This window comes from Megalops cyprinoides, chromosome 13 (genome assembly GCF_013368585.1).
Source record: "Megalops cyprinoides isolate fMegCyp1 chromosome 13, fMegCyp1.pri, whole genome shotgun sequence".
In the NCBI taxonomy this organism is placed as follows: domain Eukaryota; kingdom Metazoa; phylum Chordata; class Actinopteri; order Elopiformes; family Megalopidae; genus Megalops; species Megalops cyprinoides.
The window spans coordinates 12,285,117-12,307,923 of record NC_050595.1 but is presented as its reverse complement, the minus strand read 5'-3'; the positions used below and the strand labels follow the sequence as shown (position 1 = coordinate 12,307,923).

Below are 22,807 nucleotides of genomic sequence, written 5' to 3'. Positions count from 1 at the left end.
GAAGGGGGGCCGGGGAATATTGTTGCATGTGACACAGACGATGGAAGGTCAGAAAGGTATGCTGTGTAATTTCCTAGGCCACAGCACCACCGCAGACAGGTGGGCTACCTCTCTAACGTATGTTTTTATGTTTCCAAAAACATTAAAGTTAGCCCACATGCTGTTTGGATTTTCTGTTTAAAACAGGTTCACAACCACCCAGGTGCACATATTCATTACTTTTCTTGAATTTGACATTTATTACAGACCCTCTAGGTTCTAAAAGCTGTGGATCTTCCCTGCTCTTGATTTTTGCAAAATTTCACAAAAATCACATACATCCACACTCTCCACAAAATGACCATACACTTCAACATCAAACATGTAGAAAACTACTAAATACAGATAAAATGGATCCAAGTTTTTAGCGCAATGAATTACCTCCTGTTTTAATGAAGTGATGACAAATTGAAAAGACACCCCCATTAATCATTTATGGTACCTGAATCAATAATCAAGCCATTTACTCACTCAGCCTGGTATCTCTCAAGAATGTAATAAAATCACTGATCTGAATAGCTCTGTGGAAGACACTACATCAAGAAAACACAGACAGCTGTAAATTACAGCCAACAAGGTGCATTACAGTCAATAGCTAAAAATACCACAGCATAACGACACGCATGTATTGCATGATCCTGGGTGTATTACTGCAACTATCAGCAGTGACCACTGTGAATTAAAACTCTTACTGACTTCTTTAAAGAGGTGTGCACAGTTTTTGACCCAAATCAAGTGTTGCCTTATTGTGTGATGCCAAACCGCTGAAATAAACCCCCCTGAGGGCACAGAGACCACAACTGAAAACGCCTTGCATTCCGGACCTGCAGAAAGGAATGCTGTAAACTTGCACACCTTCCTGCATTTGTAGGGTGGACTGCTTCCCGCAGGTTTCCTCTTATAAGGAAATTTCCAAAATGTTCCCCTACATTTCAGAATGTGCAATTACAGACCATGCAGATTTTGAGTATTTACACGGCGGACACAGAAGATGCCAACTGCTACAGCACATGGGTACTGCATGCCCTATTTTACAAATATGAAGTAAGGCATGCTATTAGGTACTTATATGCATTACTACATTGGTAGCAGCTAACATGGTTTGCCATTTATCTGCTATTCTTGTGGCCACAGACTCACATAAAACGTTGTAACTCACTGCAATGTTAAGTGGGCCCCTCCTTATCATTTTCCCATAACAGAAATGGTGAGACTATCCCATATTTTCCATTGGGGGGTTCCGTAACGCTGGAGAACACCACCTACGCTTTCGGCCTCGCTGTGACCAGAGAGTGAACTCATTTACAGGAAACAGTCCCCCTCACAGCCGCACAGTGCATTAGGATAGATCCCTTTCTGATGTTACAGCGAATTGTGGGCTGTGCTTGTTCCTTAAAGCTGAGCTGCTCCGATAGGTCCAGCGTATTGAGTCTCCGGTGACCTGTGTTGGGGAACTGGCCAGTCACTCTCCTACGGGTCCCCTAAACACAGTTCCAGGAAGATAAGGCAACAGGGATCAGTAATGATCTTATGAGAGGGTCCACACACACACACACACACACACACACACACACACACACACACAGACAAGCTACTGTAAAAGCCCCTACTCGTTCCAGAGCACAGGACCCTCCAGATCACCCTGGGAGAGAGAAACAGAAAAAATCTATTTCCTCTCTCTTTTTAACCCCTCACTTCATTTTCCTCCCCCCAAAATAGCCAAAGTTCACCAACAGCATTACGCTAAGGCACTCAGTGTCCTTGCAGGGATTCACGCACCGGCCTTGTGGACATTGCTGTGCCTCAGAGCACAGCTCCCCCTAAACATGGACCCCTCGAAAGCCAGCCATGGATCCGCTCCGATAAATAAACATCAGTAAACAATGGGAGGTCCGGCAGGGCCAGCCGCTGACACGGCCCCGCCTCCGCATCCTGTTGGGCTCTTTAACCGAGTTAACCTCCGCTGAACCCTCACGGGTGCCTGGGATCCGGGCGAGTGAAGTCAGGCATGGCTGCGCGCACAAATGGCCGGGACAAGGGGTTAACGCGGAGCAGATGGGAGACCGGCGGTGGCCTCCGGGATGGACAAAATCAGCTCCGCCTCCATGCCTGCCTGCGTTTAATTGAGGCCCCCTGAGCTCCAGGCTGGGGGAAGATTTAAGCTCTGCGCCACCGCTCACAAAAGGTTCCCGTTTCCTGGGGAAACGCCCACTTTTCTCATGACATCACGCAAAACCTGTGGTGGGGGGGTTAGAGGTGGAGCCTGGTGATTAAATGACCGCATTAGGGGTGAGGGGGGAAGGAGACAACAATGAGGCCAGACCTTTTAATGGCGGTGAAACTCTGGCGGGGCCACGACACCCTTAGCGAGGTGAGGTCCCTTCCTGATTCTGCAGATCGTGTCGCTGATAGGCGCCTGGCGACAGGGGACCCCCCTCCCTCTCCTTCTCTCCATCACCTTTGTTTACTGTGCACTGCAAAAGCCAAGACATTTCTGAAGAGAAATGCTGTCTGCTGACCTTTCACATTTTACTGGGGCAGCCAAACATGTAAGCAGGTGACACCCATTTCTCCTGTCATGCATACTGCTCTTACTGGCCAGCAACAAAGAGGACAAGGAAGCACTTTTAAGGCTTGAGTACAAGACATCCCATCATGCATCAGTCATAAACATCCCATAATACAAGGCAGATGCATCAGTCCATTCATTTCCTAATTGAAGGCCCTGCAGGACCTCACAAAAATCGTTCCCAGCGTGACAGTGATGATTAGCAGGCTTAAACTATACATCTGCACCATGTATTTTATCTGTCCAACAAAGGGAATCCTTTTCAACAGTGGCACAGTTGTCCAAATATGACAGTGGGCTTAGGTGGGATGAACAGATATGTCTGCGATGTGTCTCTGCAATTGTCATGCCCTCTCCGGTGTAGCACTCCATGGCACAGCTTCTGCTTGGGAGGTGCCACTTTCTGAGGACCACTCCAGACCTGATTTACAGTCTCCATCTGTTTCTGCCCTCCATGTGATCCCCTAATTCAGACTACTTTGAAAGGCCCTTGTATGGAAGAGTCCCCTTACAGGTGACCGCTACTCTTAAAATATCACAACTACCTAGGTCTATTGAAAGAAGCTCTGTATGCGGGAAGCTGCCAGTCCTTACGAGCGTGTTACTTGAATCAGCTACTGTAATGTTTAGGGATGCGATTACATCATGAGGATATTAAGCATCTTGCATGGGTCAGGCGTGACAGACACAAAAAATTTATTAGACGTCTCTCGGTTGCTCTACACAGTGCAAAACGCAGAGATTTGAGACTAGAACTTGCCCTCTCAATACGGGCAAGCTTGTGCCGTAACAAAGGGAGAGCAGCCATGTGGAGAGCCAGTGCATGTTCTCAGCCGAGGCCAGATAAGCACTTTCATCTCAAAGCCAAAGCTACAGGGAGACATGCACACAGCGCCCCAGTGTCCATCCAAGGCCTGGCATTAAGCTTTCAATCGCTGTGCTGAAGATCAGTGCGGCCAGGCAACTCTGCCGCTGTTTGAACCCACTCAGGTGGGGACATCAAAGACGCACGATAAAACACCCTAAAATGAAAGCGTCCACCCCGCTGAAGGTCACTTGGTCCCCCCCCCCCACTACCCACTACTCCCCCACCATGCCTTCCCCCCGCCATTCCTTCCCCCAATTTATGCCTGAGCTTCCTGCCTTGTGTTGATTGTCACACTTTCAGAAATACACTGAGAAATTACAATCAGCACACCTCATTGCCTGTGCCTAAATTTACAGCAAAGAACAGAATGGAGTAATCAAACATGAGATCAGACTGCAACTAAATGAACAAAATACAAATACCTTTAGTTTCATATTGAGTTTTTGAATATTTGAGGTTCTTCATGTGGTTTTGATTTGTAGAAGGCTTCTCCCTGATTGATTTTTTTTTAAACATGACAAACCAAAAAAGGCATGGTGGAAAGCAGAAGAAAACGCCACAGCCACCTTCAGCTGGAAAGGTGTTTTCCCATTTGCATATTGGACAGGAAATGTCCTTAACAGTATATTCACAACTTCTTGAAAGTCTTTTTTTTTTTTTTTACTTATGATTGACAGCTTACCTCTGATTGAAATCCAAAGACAACCCTGCATCTATGCATGCAATCATGGCTAGAGAGTGGGGATTCTGTGGTTGATGCAAGATTATGACTAATGAAGACAGAATGTTCCAAGAAATTAGCTTGTACATTCTGGCAATTTATTACACTGCAACAACACCACATGTTACATGTGTATGTCTAAGGCACTTCTGCAGCCACCACTGCCATTTGAACCTCCCCAAGGGTGACCCACACAATCAACCACTTTTCCACCAATTAGAAAAATGGACTCATGAATACTGGCTATTCAAACCGTGGCCCAACAGGGTACACAGCCCCCACAACAAGGTTAATAAAGTACAGCTCTGCAGACAATCCTCAGTGTCCTAACTGACATGGATAGTCACGTGACATGCTCAGATAAGCCTCCCCATCCCCCTTATTCAATCTGTGCTGAACCAAGCCATTGTGGTGGTGTTGATGTTACCAAGCAACTTTGTGTGGAGCATCGTGTTTTTTGCTGCAGAGGGCAGAAAAGGCTGTTTTGGTTGGCAGCAGGCTGGCCTGGTGCCGAAATAGCTGCTGGCTTGCAGACAGCACATGATCTGGTTTTGACACCCCCAAGGGCATTCTGCACAAATACCTCACACCTTGTGGAAAAGGACTGGCCTACATGATGTTATCAGTGCATAACACAGACCCTTTCAAATAATTTCAACAGATTTAACCAGAAGAACATAAATACCCAAACATGCCTCCTTTTAGACTCTGTGTGGCACCAGGAGGATGCACTTAAAAATACATATAAAACACTGAGTGAGATGACAGTAAACCTTCCACAAGTAAGAGTGAATCTGAAACACATGGAGCTACACCTGGGCTGTGGTCTGTCTTGCTGTGGTTAAAAAGAAGGAACCTGAACAACTGCCCTGCTCAGAGAGAAGAGAAAGAGGATGTTTCTGCTGGACTTATACATGACTCTAAACATGTACACCATCCTAATATTCCTTCATAAACAAGTGAATCAGGAGCTGTGCGCATAAAAATTCTCATCAAAGTGCAAAGTGTTAAATCATGATTTAGCAGTGAACAATTCTAAATTAGAAGCTGCATATAGGACCTTCCGCTAAAGTCCTGAGGTTCTGTGTGGGTGAACCTTTTAGAAATATGTAATGAATCTTACAAGTGGATCTACACTTTCATTAGTTCAAGTTCCACAAATGAAAAATAGCAAAGACCATTTAATTTGCAAAGGTGTGTTACACATACCCAGCTAGAATTGTTTAATTTCCTCAAGGAACTAGAGATGAATGTCTTGAAATAGTTTGGTTATGACTTCTCATTCCATATTACACTGTTTACTGTGCTTTGTATTACCCTCACTTTACCTACAGTTGAAGAGAAAATGTAATGTTATCATGAAACTCTTAAGAAAAATAAATTTCTTCATAGATGAATTTATCATTCATTTGTAGAATGCTTGCTTTTCCACTTACTCAGAGCAGAATGAAATTGGTTTAAATGTGAACAGTGTCTGGAAACAAATTTATGACTACAGTCACTTTATGACTTTTTAGTGATTTTACGAGTGGGTTCTCCTATTCTTACACTTAGTACAACTGCCAAAAAATATTTTTTTCACACTTAAGTCCAACTTTTGACTCTTGGTGGCTTTAGATGTGAAACACTATTTCACACTCTACAGGAAGTAGCGACTACATGTTCAGAAAATCCCATGAGGTCATGAGTAGGTAAGTGGAATGTGGAACATATCAGCCATATGGTGAACAATCACCAGCGCGCCAAGAAGTTGAAAGGGCCATCTCTACTCTCAGGGTCTGATATAATCTGTGATTTCTGAATGTATAATTTGGTACCTAGTTTATCTTGGTGTCAGACATTCAAATAAATACAGGTGTGGGTCTCACATCAAGGAATCATACAGTAAAAGGTCTAGAACTGAGTTCCCACGTACAAGGCTTAAACGATAACTGTGCAGGCATCACTGCAGCCAGCAGACTGGCTGTATTTATCCCCAAATCTCCTCCTGTATTAAATGTAAAGAGTACAACTGGTATTGAGATAATTATGATTACATTTTCTTCATTTAAGTCAAATAAATGAAAATATACTTCATCATGTTTTTGACCCCACTATAGTTGCTACATTTGCAACAGCTAATAGGGTTCCTAATAAACTAACTTTTAAATGTGAAAATGTAGGTAACTGTATAGCTAAGATTTTTACTGAGGGATTCTCTCATGTTCCAGTACCAGTTATTTCACTAGTCTGTGACTGTTAATAATATTGTGAAACAAAATATTTTGCCCAGATGGTATAATGACAGGAAAATCTTGATAGAAGACAAACTGTCTCATTGGATGCCAATGTGACTTTCATGAGGGAGACATACGCTTCCTCTGGGACTAAGCAAAATGTAAATGAAGATAACAAAATAATTACAGAGGGAAGGGAAGGCCATGAAAGACAGTTTTAGCTTTTAATTTTTAGCTGGTAGCGCCAATTTTCCTTTGATAGCCGACAATTTTGATAGTTCACAATATGCTTACAATATGCTTTTTTCTTAAAACAAGACATACATATAAAGCCATATTCATTTATTTTTCTCTGTAACAGACATCAGTACTACTCTTTTGATTACCACAGTCTCAGGACTGACTTGCGTTTTGAGCAGTAACTGTTGTGTTTTCAGTGTGACAGACTAAATAAAATGTCAGAGGAGAACCTGACAGCAATTCTTTACAAGCAGAACAGATGATGTCATCACAAGACCCTAACATACGTCTCGCATTTTATCTGTGGTAACCGGCACAGTCTGGCAAGTTTTGTTTCCCCAGAAAATTATTCCCTTTTCCAAAATGCATTTTGTTATAACCTGATCCATTCTATGCTGCATCGCTGTGTAGATTTTGACCAAACTGTTCGTGTGATATGCCACAGCTTTGCATTGTTACAGCACAGGTTTCCAGTTCTGCAGAGGTCTGTCTGTCAGTAGGAATGATGCCTCTTCTTGGCGTTATGTCAGGGGGCCAGCACCATTGCCGTTTTAGGCCTGCGGTCACACAGCGCACACAGCACAAATGTCATTACAGCACCGGGCGATTCCTCGTAAATAAGATCTCGCCGACGCCAGCCCGTCAGACTTGGCAGGCTGTCCTGGTAGGCCCTTGTGAAACTAAAGGGTAAACACAAGAAATACATTTCAAATCCAGTTACCATTTTCACAGTAAGAAAGGGAGATTAAAGTGGCTAAAACAGAGCTCTGGCTTTCTCCAGGCGACATCACTCATGCAAAGATTGGGAAATAATTCGCCTGATTAACCTAGAAGAAAAGGGCTTATTCAGTCAAAAAAGAACATCAGCGTGAAACACATTCTCCCTTGTATTGACCGCATAGAATCAAGTTAAAACATGACCATAAAAGGTCAATTTCATGTCAGTGCTGAATTTGACATACTACCTTAGTCTAAATTAGGCCGTTCTTTTACACAGATCAGGCTCACCCGCTGTGTAAATGAAGCCTGTACAAAGATGTGACATATGGTAGTCATGTGACCTGCTCAGTTCTTCTTTTTGAGGCCCACATGCTTCACAGCATTAGCATACTGGGGCATTTGAGGGCACACAGGCACAGACCCCCCACATGTCTGCAGACCACTGTTACAGCTGCACTACTGTGGCTATATAGTCAGATGCAAGCTCCTGAAGGGGTGATAATCTAAATATGTTTAGTCAGTACTCATCATTTCCTCAGTGTGTACTTCCAACATCCAACACACATAACAAACATGACCCATTTACAGTGCACCTTCAAAAATGGGGTTTACTGAATTACAGCCATCTTGATATAATTTCAATATTGAAACAATGTTTGAAAGAGGATATTTACAACTAAGAGACAGTAGTATATTCCACTGAACTTATAGCTGAACCTGAGACTCTACCCAAACCGTTTGAAAGATGTTATTGGTCCCTTAAGGGCTATACAAGGATGTCAGCTGTGTGCAAGAGGAATAAGATGATTCGGGGTATTTACCTGAGGCATGATGTCATTGCATGGCAAGTGCATACCCTCCCCAAATGCTCCCACAACACCCCACTCCCCCCAGGTTTGTGTTGATCCCTTCAGAACTACCACATCACCTGTTGAAGAGCTGTGCCAGTACTCACTTCCACCCTTGACTGTCATATAACAACTGGCCCCCTTTACTGGGGCCAAATGGACTCAGCTGTCTGAACCATGCCCTCTGCCAGCTGCTAAACAGCCCCTCTGCTGGGACGCCCAGGAGACATGCCTGATGGACAGCACAAACTCTCTCAATGGAGGAACACTGAACCACACACGTTCACTGAAACTGTAGAGAAATACTATAGCAAATTCACTCTCACTACAGAACAACTACACCTAACAACTACATAAGGACAATATGGTATTTTAAAGCCAGCATAACTTCTGCAGTTTTCTTACGAAATTTCAGAACTATGCCACTCATAATGTTGGTTCTCATTTCTCATTAAATTTTGCAACTTCTTCAACACCCTTAAAATTAATCACTTCATTACCCCTCCACAACGTAAAGAGAAAGTATAAGCAAAACATTTTCAGGAGAAGTGCCACTCATCATGATAAAAAAGAATGTTTCAGTACATCATATTTTCCTGTTAAACTTAAGTCTTGTCAATTAGTAAAACCACTCTTCTGTCATGTACTGACATGGCTGTAAAAACATGCCCATTTCAATAAGGTTTATAAACCTCACTGCATGTAAAAAGAAAAACTTCTTTCAACACCCACTGAATTGACATGCTGCAGCCTTTTTTGTTAAACTGTGATTTACTTCTTCTAGTATCCCACAGTAAATTCATTTAGGTAATTCTTATGTTGTGTTTCTTTGCATTACCTGTCCATTTCTGGAACTGAGAGGAGGGCGACTTAAAGTGTATTTAATATTCAAATGTTCATACCGCCTTGAAAAAGGTGTGGGGGGAAAAAACATCCCTATTGTACTGATTTGAAGTATGATTTCAAAATAGGACTCTTCTCTTATTTTTTATGAAACTGAGACGCCTCACTCTGAAACAGACATCTGCAGAGGGACAACCAAAAGGGGATTATGGAGCGATAACGCCACTGTTATCTGCCACCTGAAACGGCATTCTGCAAAAAACCAACGGAAGCACAGAGCGGTAAGGCCAGCGTTTCAAACACGGGAAGAATTCATCACACAATTCAAGGAATAAATAATTTTCATTTACAAACGCTCATATGAGGAGTGGTGGGCCACAGTCAAGTACCTCCATCCCATTGGCTGGGTTGTGTGTACTTCCCATCATTCCAAGGAAGAGGGGCTTTTACTATAAAGAAAATCCCCATGAATGAGAAGTTACTCTTGTGAATCTTTTCCTCCCTTTTGTCCCCTCTGACTTTGGAACTGGCAGTTGACCATGCCCTACTCTATTTACCACAACAGCAAGTTACACAATACCATAGGAGATCTAGGTTTGAGGAGCACGCACCTTACTGACGAAAACCTAGTAAATTACAGGTACCTGGTGAATCAAAATGATGTTTTGTACCATGGTAACCTGGCAAAACCTAGCCCATTTAAACCCGACAGGATGAAACCAACCGTCTGCCACCACTGCAGATTCCCTACAAAAGCTAATAACATAGACCAGACTTTAGGACTAGAGTTAAAGTATATATCTGGGTTATAGGTCTCAGAGCAAGCACCATCACTCACTTTACAGGGTTCTGGCAGAACTATATTACTCACACCGTTGTGATTTTGCTTCAGTGATCAGACCCACTCATTCAGGAAGTGTTTTTACCCAGGCTGAGAAATCTTACTGGGTCTTCATGACTAAGTGTAAACCAGCGATTCAGAACAGAACTAGCACATTGTGTTTACCAGAGAATCAACCTCAAATGAAAGAGAAAATGTCTTGTACTTTGCTCGAGGTATGTTTAGTTCAACTTTCCCCAGTACAAATAACCCAAGTTCCTCTTTGTGAACTATTATGTGGGCAACAATGTGGTAAAAAACAGGGTTTGTAACCAAAAGGCTGCTGCCTCAGTTCCCTGCTGGGGTGCTGCAATTATACTTTTGGGCAAGCTTATCCTCTTTACCTTAAGCCATATCACCCCCGTAAATATCCAGCTGTATTAACAGATAGCATGTAAAAATTGTACATTGTAAATGTAAATTATGCCATTCACTCTGGATAAAGGCATCTGTTACGGAACTATAATATAATGATGTTACGTAAATATTTGACATGATCATTTCTACAGAACGAAGGGATGACAGAGACTGGTCTAGCCAAACAGTGAACAAAAACAACTTTGAAGTAATAATTTAAGGATGATGCTGTCTGAAGAAGAAAAATGGAAAAGAAGTGTAGGCCCTAAAAACACTTCTTTTATCTCGACTATGACATTGCTGTGGAGAAAGAACGATGAAAGGAGGGAAAGATAATGAAAACAAAAAGCCCAGAGCATATTTCCCCAGCGACAGCCACCACTATTGCTTTGTTTGCTGTCTGGGCAGGCCTGTGAGGGACATCACCTGGTTCCTCATTTCAGAGGTCGACATCCACACACCGACCTGCATGCCAAACTGTTTTACTAAACCCAGACATGGCTAGACTATAACAAGTGCCCCTCAGCCACGTTAGCCTACACACACAGTAGATGTATGGAATGTCACTAAACCAGATGAAACACTGTTCCCTCATCGTAAATGGATGAACAATGCCACTCTGAAGTACTACCTACAATCTGGCCTCGTCTGGATTGAAAACAGTAATCACAAAGACCCACTACAGCTTAAGACACAAGTGCCAGCAACCATCTGCAGCATCTACATTAAATAAACTGACTACTACCCTAAATAAGTCAGTAAAGTATGTGTGACTACAGTGCTCTTTCTGCCAGAAGGTATAACACAAACACAGCAGATCAATACAGAGGAACTTCACACATACATGCAATAAACTACTGCAGAAGCGTAAGTGTGACTGAAGTGAAGTGCACTGAAGTATTTATTCACAACACCACAGCTGCCCACCAGTCAGATAATCCAGTGCTGTTTACTCTGCACAAACCTAAAACCACCCACATTTCAGACAACAGGGACCACAACGGCTAGATTGCCTCAACATCACTGCACTGTGGGTAAACGTACCAGTCAAATTAACCAGACCCAAAATGGCAAGATTAAATCCTGCATTTCTAACTGACAACAATGTACAAGGGGATGCAGCCTACTTCACTGATATGACCCTTGTGTAAAAACAAGGAGTCAATTTTCCTCTTAAAGAGAACACCATAAAAATTTAATAATTTACTTATCCTGGTACCACCTGTTTGTACAGTGCTCAACAAATACTCACAAAGCAGTAATAACTCTAGTAGGCCTAGAGGATGGCCTTCAAGTACACATAATATAGCCACCTTCCTGGAAACAGGTTTAATGAATCTATATAATGCTGAATTTGGTGGGCCATATAAACAGGGAGTTAGTGTGTCTTTGCTTGCATATGTACATGAGAAGATTACAGACAGTCTGAGTAGCCTAGACTCACTCATTCACTCTACGGCCTTCTCTTACTAATACCTAACCTGTCAGTACAGGCATTTAAGGACAACGGCTCAGGTCAAAGCTCTGAGAAATAGTTTGGCTAATTTCACCCAGCCGTGGCATAGCGTTTAGCTTCACAATCACACAGAGCTCTTTTTGTTTGGCGTTGAGGGTAAAGGAGGGGTCAGCTGGGGGATGGGTGTGTGACCAGGGCACTTTGACCCTGGGGTCAGACTTCATGCGCTCATAATCACATGTGAGGAATGAGCGACACTCACACAGAGGCACACTCAGGAGTGCAGATCTGCGTGGACACAGCAGCACCATGCCCGACTCTTTGCATGAATGATGTCGCTTGGAGAAAGCCAGAGCTCTGTTTCAGCAGTCAGGTACAGAACTGCTGCAGTCAGGTGCAGCAGTTCTGTACCTGACTGCACACAGATGCACACCTGCGCAGACACAGCAGCTGTATACCTGACTGCAGCTGCTCCATCTTTCACTGCTACTGGCAAGAAGTGCAGCCATGGCAGGAGTGAGACACAGATGGCACACAAGGTGGTAAAGTGTGGCAGGCAACTGAGGAGTGCAGAGGAGGGGACAGAAGACGGGATGAGGTGTGGAGGATGGGGTGAGGTACAGAGGGGACCAGCTCAAGGACGTACGGGTTGCTACAGTAAGAGGGACATGACAGAACAACTGGGTGTCTGTGCCTGGATATTTAGGCAGGCAGGCGTGTGATATTCCCGTTTTACCTTCCCAGCAGCATGAAAGAGAAGCAAAGCCGCCCCCCCCCCCCACTGCAGTCAAGCTAACTTGATGGCCTCCTGGGACCAGTGCTCTCATGCTGACCCAAGCCTTTTAGAAGCCTCTGCTGGACTGGCTGTAGTTCTTATACATGACAATCATCCCACACATCAACCTGGCCAAAATCAACTGCTCTAAATTATTTACCATGCTCACTGTGTTCTTCAGGAGAGTACACACTCAGCGTCGACAACAAGCAAAAACTTGGAGAGAATGGAGTCCCTGCATAGCTTTTCATTTGCCCTTACTTGTCCACTGCTAATTTCTACTGGCAACAACCTGTAGAAGAAACTCACATGATTGGGCAATCTAATGAAACCGGACATGCCATGAAACCATCTCTGATCAGATTTAGTGCTTTCACAATTGAAAGTTGAATCATCACAGTTGATAGGACAGCTCCTATTGTCAGGGGATTTGATCTCCTGTTGCAAGTGATCTCCTGTTGCACTGGTGATGAAGTGGAATCGTCTTCATTTCTGGATTTCCCAGCAGATGTCATTCCACTCTGCCCGGATGCACACGCCGTATGCGCACTATGCACAGACCATTCAACACAAAGTAGCCTGAAGGCAGAAAATTCATCCAAATGTTAACTGCACACAATCTCCTCATGAGGAGTTAAAACAAGCTACTTTTTACACAGCCCTGAATCAAAACTGCATGCTTTAAAAATGGATTGCATTTATGCTATTTAGGACTTTTTGTGGATATCAAAGCATGTTTAAGTTTTGCTGCATAAAAAAAATTCAAAAATGAAAATGAAACTGTATCATTGCACATCAACCCTTCACACCTTGCACTGGGGAGATGCTGCATAAAAGCCTGCATTTTCAACTGTAAGTTGCACTCAAGATTTTGGGGTTTTTTCCTGTTTATTCCACTGTCTCACCTTGAGATTCGTCTTTGATTTTACAGAGTAGAGTCTATACAAAAAGAACGAAAACCTTTTTTTTTCCTCTAACAGCAGCAGAAAGGCCAGAGTGAAAGAGGAGGCCCTGCCAGGCAGCATTTCTTCATGTAGGTGCCTTGCAAAAACAGGATACCTCAAGTCATGGGTGAGGCCTTTGAAAAGCCACACCAACATTCGAGACAGATGGGTGAGGGGTCTCACGGTACAGGAGCGAAACAAACAAGAGAGGTGAAAACGCAAATGCACGTTGTCACTCTTCATGCGGCACTGTGGCAAACTTTCCTGAAAACTGGCTGGTAAGCACAAAAAACACGACAAAGGCTGAAGCATTCAGATTAAGGTAGCCCATTAACCTTGAGGCAGTATACAAACCGCACAGTATAAAAGGATAGGAACAGCATACACAAAGAAAATGAATCGATTTTCCACCACTACCACCCCGCCAAAATACACATGCATTATCCAGCATTTTCCAGGCAAGATAATTCCCCCTCTGTCTGCTGTGTGTGGTCCCAAACTAGATATCTTCTTTCTCTTGTCCGGGGGAGGTGCCTCCTATCTAATTACAATACTTAATTTTTTTCCTTTTTCTTATATAGTACTGTGGAGTACTATTATTCTTTTTTTTCACTGTATCACCTCTGTATTCAGTACGGCACTAATTATTAGAGAACTGTGGACTGACACATGAGATGTGGCCTGTCATTTTCTGTGTGCAGTTTTGCTCACATGACCTTACTATAGGCGATTTTGTACCTTTGCTGTTGAAGGCACTCTGGGTAAGACCGTCTGCTGAGAGACTAAATGTAAGTGCAACGTAATCACAAGTCATTGTGTTCTGGGCATCCCCGCCAACCAACTATGTCACACATACAGAACAAATGGGATGTCAGTCATCACTAGGGTGGTGGTTCTGTGAAAACTGCTGTTTAACAGGGAAGAACAGTTCAGAGCCAAGTTGAGATACCCTATAACCCACAGGCTGAAAACAGCACTCCTTTGCATAGCAGTTTGAGCCATTCCAAGTTCTTCTAGAAGCAGGTTAGCTTACCAAGTTGAAGGTACCAGCTGGTAGTATACTAACCTGTTTCTGCCAAAACTTGGAATTGCTCAGACTGCTATGCAGTAAGACTAATTCCCATCTGTCCTTTATGAAAACTTCAGCAACCACTTCACTAGTCTGGGCATGGGTCCTTTTCAAAGACCACCTCCCAAGCCACCACTAACATTCAAATATCCACATCAGTGAAAGGAAATACGACCTTTGGGACATTAAAATCCAATTAAACGCTGCTATTTGTTTTCTTATTAGAGGAAATATTCAATGTTCACAGAGTCTGTTATTGCGCTGCGAGGGCTATCAGACAGACCACTACAGTACTTGCAGAGATAAAAGATTTTACACAAGACAGAGATGTTACTGGAGCCATAGGCCACCACAGTATCTGTTGACACACTAACACTGGTGACCTGCTGGTACCGACATCAACGCAGTGCTTGGGGCCAGCTTCCCAAAACTCTACAACACAAGCCTCCTGTACAGTTTTCAGAGCGTGATCACACCACCAAGGGCATCTATTGTCCTCCTATCAATACTAATATCAGGTCACTGGGAAAGCAGGCTTTTCCCTCTATGCCTTTTTCAGAAAGGCAGAAAGAACATGATACACTTGCATCACTTCAAACAGGACAAAAATGAGTTCATTAATCAGACCAATCACTAAAAACACGGCACGCCACTGGTATCGCAACTGGATGTCACCGCAGGATGTATTGTGTAGGAAATCATACATGTCAAGGACAGATTAAGATCATTTCTAACACAAACAGTTTTTGTTTAGGAACCATCTAAAACAAAGACTTTGGAAGGTCGCTTAAAATCTTAGCATCATCAGTGAGGGTATATTAAGTTGTGAAGTATGAGCAGAAGAAGCATGAGGGTAACACACTGACTCAACCTCCTTTTTTTCGAACTAATTTGCTCTCAAACATCAACACTTCAAACTCTAAACCAGTGCATGATGACATGAGGACTTGTTCCATTAATAATTGGTAAGACCACAAAATCTTTACCCAATTTATCTAAGGCAGGAAGGATGACATTTTAATCACTGAGTGGAAAGTCCTAAAGGGCGGCTGTGTGCTTTGGCTGACAGTGAGGTCTGCTGGGAAATTCTGTCAGAGTGCCAGCGCTGCGAGAAACTCACAGGTGTCTCTCGCAGAGAACAAACCCGATAATGTTCCCATCAAACACACACTCACAGCCGGTAACACTTGCTGCACACCCAGCCTGTGCTTTAATATAAATAGGCAGTTTGGCAATAAGGTTTACAGTTCTACAGCCACATCTCCAAAGTTCTACAGCTGTGTTTTAGGATATGGGTTTAGAGTAAGTGTGATGAGAATGTGTCGTTAATGTGGACGTCAATAAATGAAAGAGTCCTGAGAAATCAGGTGCTTCCATGGAAAGGCAAACTTGGACCAAACTGAGGTTGCTTGCCGTACCTATCATTAGAGTAGCATGTGTTGCATAAACAAGCCAGATAAGAAGTCCGCAGGCACCTTGGCCCCAAAAAAAGTGTAACAGGTGTTATCCTGTTAAATTATCACTGGTACAAAAAGAGTACCTTCACAAAGTTCACCAGTGCCACTTTTTCCAAGGAATGTGTGAGAAAAAGGGCCTGCAGCTTTCCAGCACAATGCCTAAGCATGCCTAGGACAGACCCCCCTCACCCCAGATCTATATTTATTTCATTACTGCTCCATGCAGAGTGCTTTGTATATGACCTCATGGCTCAGTAATCAAAACCATGTTCCACAGTGAGAGAGCGGGAAGGGGGACTTGCACTTAAGTCTAGAAATGCTATTGTATGCAGATGGAGGCACCTGAAGAGACCTATGGCAAGTGTGTTCGCCTGTATTCAAGGGCAAAAAGTAAGATTATGTAAGGGCAAAAAGTAAGATTATGCAACTTGTTAGCATCCTGCCAGAAACTCTATGTCTAGTTCACTTGCACATAATACAGGCCTAAATCTCCTCTACCCCTGTTCTTGTGACAAAGACACATGCACTTTCATGTGCCATGGCATTGCGCCCAGGGTCAAACCAGGGTCCAGCCCTTGTTGGCTTAAAGATGCCGTGCCAAGACCGCTGCGCATTCCTGAGCTGCTGCCGGATGATTCAGCATCATTTCTCCATTCGGTCATGCCCTGCTGAGTCAACCACCTGACGCACACTGGCCCTCGCGCACATATCTTGCTGTCCCTCCGTGCGGGTGACCTGTGGTGCTGTTTTTAGACTGCAGTCACCAGTCTGGTACGACAAGGATTCAGGAAACACCTCCATCCCCCCTACAGTGTGTCACTGCCACTTGCAGTGTGTCACCACCACAGCAAGGCCAGCTGTTCCTCTGGGTTCAAGAATTCCGGACTTCCTTTGGAGAGTCAGACCTCTATTCAAGACATTCCAGAGTAAACGTCAAAAAACAGGACATGAAAACAGAGGAACGATGACAGGTCTGAACTGAGATCCTACGAAAGACACGTTGCTCCCCCTGCGGTCACCCCACACTCGACTGTGTCATATGGAAACCTTCACGCCCTCTCCCTCAATGAAAACAAAAAAAAAACGGCAGCACGTTCCCGGCGCACTGAGTCACACCACGGATCACATTTTCCCATGCTCGCAGAAGAGGTCCTTGGGGTACCAGCAGCAACGCGGGGTGACTTCCTGTTCCGAAGCACAAATCCCAGCTGTCCTGAGGCTACAAACCTGTCACGACCCCTCCCCTCCCCTCCTGTGAAAAACACAGGCCCCAGTGGAAAAACTTCCACTCAGCAGACAGCTGTGAAGGCCTCCGCTGGCACGGTCTTCTGTCAACATGGAAATGACTAGGGCTGAGTATCGTTTGGGTTTTTTCCGATACCAGTGCTAAAGCGATACTTTTAAAATGGTACCGGTGCATAAACGGAGCCTGAACCAATACTTAAAAAAAAGAAAAAAGCACAAAACGACGGTCCATGACATTAAAGAACGGCTTTTTTATTGCTAAGGCAAATTTGAATTTGAACTTGAAATTGAACAACAGGCTATATTAACTGTTAACAGTTTAACCATTTAGCACGTAACTTATTTTTATGCTGTGTAGTGCGCGTGTTACGTTACATGGTTCTTTATGTTATCATTAGCGTTATTAAGCTTCTCATAGTTTTCAGTAAGCATTTGCTATATTTTTTAACATTAAATTGCTGTTTCCTCAAAGCTAAAATTAGCTAGAATTTTTCCAATCTAGTATTCTAATCGTACCGGTTTTAGCCTACACGCTAAACGGCAAATCACACCGGTGTGACCGTATGCCCAAAAGGGTTAAAGTATACTTAAATATATAAATAGAAATAAATACAAAACACTTAACAAATTTACATAATAAATAAAACCTAACCCAACTACAATAATTTAACGATTCAATAATTTGCGATTTGGTCCGGTAGATACCTGTCGTATAGTAACCGGTGCCATATTGGCACTGGGTTTCGGTACCCAACCCTAGAAATGACGTGACCAAGATGAGGCCCTCCACTGACTCTTTCCAAACACCAACACACACTCTAAAGCCTCGCCCTTTAAAAATGCCCTTGGCGAGAAGACATTCGTAATAATGCTCATTTTCCAGCAAGCACATTTAAGGCTAGTGAATGTTATATAGAGAAATTATATGGGCCATGTGATTTTGAGGATTTTTTTCACCTTATAACAGCACGCTACCCCTAACCTTTTCGCTGTAGCCAAATCACACCAAGCCAAAGTTCATCTGTGACAATTCCTTTAAGATTGCCATGATTTTGGCACAGCCTTTGCACACCAGAATTACAAACAAAAAAGTGCAGGAGATTTCAGGGCGGGTCTGTGGGTTTGCCCATATGAACTGATGGATTTCTACTTACCTATAACTCAGAAAATGCTGGAAACCTTGTAGCAGTGAGGAAGTTCCGTGGCAACAGCGGGGGTGGTGTGGAAACCACCACTGACTACAATGGAATGCAACTTTTTTTTTAGCCTACAGATAATCGCCCGTTGGCTGTGTAAGGCAGAGAGGGTGGTGATTCAGCTTGTGCACAATGGCAGATAAGGATGGCCGAAGCGGCCCTCTATTCAGGTCTCATTCTTGCCCTTCCTGCTGAGACCAGGAATTTATTAAGGAGACACTGCTGAATGACCCCAGCCCCCCCAATACACACACACACACACACACACACACACACACACACACACACACACACACACACACACACATACACACACACCTCCATCTTCAGCTAATTTGCTACTTTCTGGAACCACCCAGGAGGAAGCTTTTCCCACAAGTAAAGTCCACCTCCCTCTTGCAGAGTGTGGGGGTTGATATCATTGGCCGTGGGGTAAAGGTAATTGCCTCACAGCTGGAGCGGTTTGGATCCCGGCTCCAAAGCCGTGGGCCGGATGCGAACAGGGATCACTCAAGGGAGAAGAGGAGCGTAGGAGCGTTCCGAGCCTCTCAGCCCATCGGTTTCGCAAAACCGTCCCTCTGTTCCAGACGGATTAACAATACACAAAACCATTATGCCCTAAGGAGATTTGAATAATTATACTCGGAGGAAATGCTGACAATTTAAGAAAAACCTTAAAAGATATATAAAGAGGCTTACAAGTGTGAGGACATAATTGCTGCTGGAGTGACGAGCGGCTGCACACCATGTCCTGAAAATGCGAGATTACACAATTCCTTTATCCACAGTGACATGTCCATATATTCCTTTTTTGGGGTAATTCTGAAATTTCCTTTCTGTCACTCAATACAAAAAAAGTAAAACAGCTGTTGACTGATGAGGGTTTTTGAGACAGATATAGTTTTTGGAGATCAGACAGGCTAATCATCATCAGATTGGTTAGTATCTATTTTTCACTATTTCCATCCCAAAGGAAGAGTAAACAGTGTACGGACTTCAGACCACCCTGAGATTCAATGCCACTCCATGCCAAAAATCATACACCATTGCACAGTTCCTTGTGTATGATTCAGTGTGACAAGCTATTGATTTACCAATTAATTATTTCCTTATGATCTACATACCACTAAACAATCGATAAATAGTGCACAATTGAGATTTAGGTCAAAGACTCTTACTCGTGTTACAGACTTTCTGTGTTTAGTACAGCTTCCACACTGAGCATGCACAACAATTATGGAATTTCTGTCTTATATCGGAAAGATACATTACAAAACAGTGGATTAACACTGTATGTTCTAAAAGTGATTGTTTACATCATACAATAAATTGAAGAATGCAAACTCAGCACACAAAAGACCCCACTCCCATAATGGTCAGTATCTGAAGCAAAATCTCTTGTTCAGCACAGCATTTTGTGATTGTGCAAAACTGTAACCATGGAAAACCTGATGCACCACTGTTCATTTTTCAAAGACATTCAATGCCATTATGAAAACATTCTAGTGTGGCCTTGGTGTGGACAGCAAAATGGCTTTCATTCACCAAAAACATAGATGAGTTGTGATTTCCACGGTTTATTGAAAGTTATCTAAGTGTGTACTTGGAAGCATCCCGCAATTAAGACTGCCACAACTGTATGATGTGATTTAGTGCTACAGCATGCTGGTTACAGTAAGAGAACATCAACATTAAAAAGGCAGCAGCACTGTGGCAATTGAAAGCTGGGCGCTCGCCAACCTGTACATTACTCGACCAGCAGCCGGTCTGGCTAGAGGCTATTAACACCCATCCCAATTCAGATGCCACTAATTGCCAGGTTGCGCATTCCACAAGCTTTAAGTAAACCTCTTCTCAGAACAACCAGCGACAAAAATTCTACCTGCAGGCACATGACAGCTCCTCGCCCCCACTGCTCGAGACGGAGCACGCGCTGGCCTAAGGCTACGGTCTGCTGCACCCCCGCAAGGAGCGCCTGCACTCGCCACACGGGCTTCACACGGGTCTTTAGACAGACTTTGGGCAGATCTCGGAGAGCCAGACACTGAGGCACAGAAGGGGTCTAATTAAAGATGGTCAAGCTTTCGTGCTGCGTGAAAAAGACCTCGGCAGCAAGTCAAGCATATCCAGCCAACTGCGCAAACGTACCTTGAAACCAACCCACGTGCGAGCGGAACTCAAAAGTTCAACATCGTACACAAAAGTTTGGATGAAAGTCATTCTGGTGATGTACTACAACACAAATATAAGATTTAAAATAGCTTGGAAGTCCCTAAAACCTAATATTGCTCATGAAATAATGAAAGCAAACTTTTTTTTCTGCATTAGTAGTCCCTGAAAGGAGAAAGAGGCAAATTTAAAAGAGAGACTGTTGGAATGCACTGTGTCTGCGACAAGACATTCCGTGGGGTGACGGCTGGGTTCAGAACAGCTGTTGCTGCAGTACAGCTGCTCTGAAAATTGTTCTACGACTGCTTCATTCAGAAATTAGCAATTCTTAAAATTCATGAATAGGATTCTTCATATCTTATTGTACTTTTCAGACATGGTGAAATATGTACATTAATTACATTATGTTAATGCAAAAAAATCACTATACAACTGCAAGCAGAGGCACACGGTTGTGCTGAATTCTGTTACCACTGTTGGTGGTATTATTATTTATTAATTACTGCGTCTACTAACTTTATACAATACCTTCCATTTTAATTCTTCAAGCCAATTATATTTCCATAATGCTCTGCCAATACAGATGTCATATTTGCCAAGCCGACTGAACTGAAGTGGGTGTGGCGTTTATTGCATTAGTAGCAACATTAGATGGATCACGCCTGATCTACTAAATACAAGCAAATCCTAATCTAATGTTACAGATTAACACGCCTCAGATAGCCTTCTTCGAGCAATGATTTTTGTGGGAAAAGTTCCTCTAACTACGGTAACACTACAGCGGTTCAACCACGTATTTGACACCAATGTCACCGCATGATGTGTTAAGATTTACACTGTAATTATTTATTCGACTTGTGTGTTGTAACGTTTCTTTTTGTCGTGTTAGGTTGAATTGGATAATGGTTTCCGACAACATGCTTCTAGCTAGCAGAGAGTGCTTTGTTTTAAGAAGTGTTTCCACAAACACCGCAGGGCAAATGTTTTCTTCAAATGTTAAAATCACGGAGAAAAACTGATCCGCCCAACAGTTTATCTAGATTTCCCAGCGGTAAATACTACGCAATTCTGGGAGAAATGTTCGCGAATTCACTTCCCTACTTTACCGTTTGTGTTTCATGGTCTGAGATTTAAAATATTTAATGAAAACGATCCTCGAGAATATGATTTTAAAGGCGGATGCTCGGGAATTAAATTGAAGGAGTTGGTTACTATGTCGTTATCGTGCTGCATACTTCTCTGATTTTTGATCCCTAAGAAACACATGATTAAGGGACCGAGAGAACACGATAACAATAATTATGTAAAATGGTAGCATACGCTTCAAAGGGAACTAGCTAGCCTTGCGTTTACTCAAACAGTGTTGTGTCCGTTATTCGAGAAAAGAACAAATGATAAAAAAAAATTCTTAAAGTACCTAGGTTTGTTATCCATGTTTATAGTGTGGTTGTGACAACATCGTCCTTTACAGCAACATTGTCTTTTTGGCGTTGTTCTGTTAACTAAAACTTTTGTTTTCCCAAATCAGCCTTTGGGTTTCTTGAATCAAATCTTAAACGATTACAATGCAGGCCCAGACCAGAGCTCATACTAGTTGAAATCTTCTTTTCCGCTCGTGGGGACCCCATCTCCACCCATACCCCCGATTCACGCTCGGTCCCCGCAATGGCTGTAAAAGACAGCTAGTGTTTACTGACCTGGATGAATTGGATAGTCAACGCTGACTTCCCGACACCGCCGCCTCCCACAACAACCAGCCGATACTTCTCCTGCACCGAGCCGTCCTTCCACCCTGCCATCGGGGAAACCCTGCTGCACTCGCCGCTGTCTTCACACCAGTGAGCAGACACTCACTTCTCAGTGACAGGCCTTCTGCTGAGGGAACGCAAAGGGATGAAAAATACGCTCGCCTGAAAAAATGTAATCCGTTTAAAAGAATGAGTCAAGAGGAATGCCTTTCTTTCTTTTAAAACTGCAGACAGCGATACGCTTGCCTCAGCTGATACGCCCTCCTGTGCAAGCGCTCCCAACTGCAGCTTAGCGATAGGATGTGAAACGGATAGGGGGAATCGGTTACTACAAATGGCCGTCGCTAGAGGCCCTTCTCTGGTGCTACAGCGCTTTATGAATAAACATGAGCAGCATGTAAATATTAGAGAGAAAAAAAAAGTTCATTTTAAGGTCTTATTATGAGT

At 43.3% G+C, this 22,807-nt stretch overlaps 1 protein-coding gene across 1 annotated transcript in view; it reads right to left on the bottom strand.

Moving 5' to 3' along the window:
* Positions 1-22,676, bottom strand: part of LOC118787954 (ras-related protein R-Ras2-like) — a 32,540-nt gene extending 9,864 nt beyond the window's left edge. Inside the window, exon 1 of the mRNA XM_036543737.1 lies at positions 22,310-22,676. Coding sequence (XP_036399630.1) covers positions 22,310-22,411 — 102 coding nt within the window. The 5' untranslated portion in view covers positions 22,412-22,676. The remainder of the gene's footprint in view (positions 1-22,309) is intronic.
* Positions 22,677-22,807: the final 131 nt, after the last annotated feature.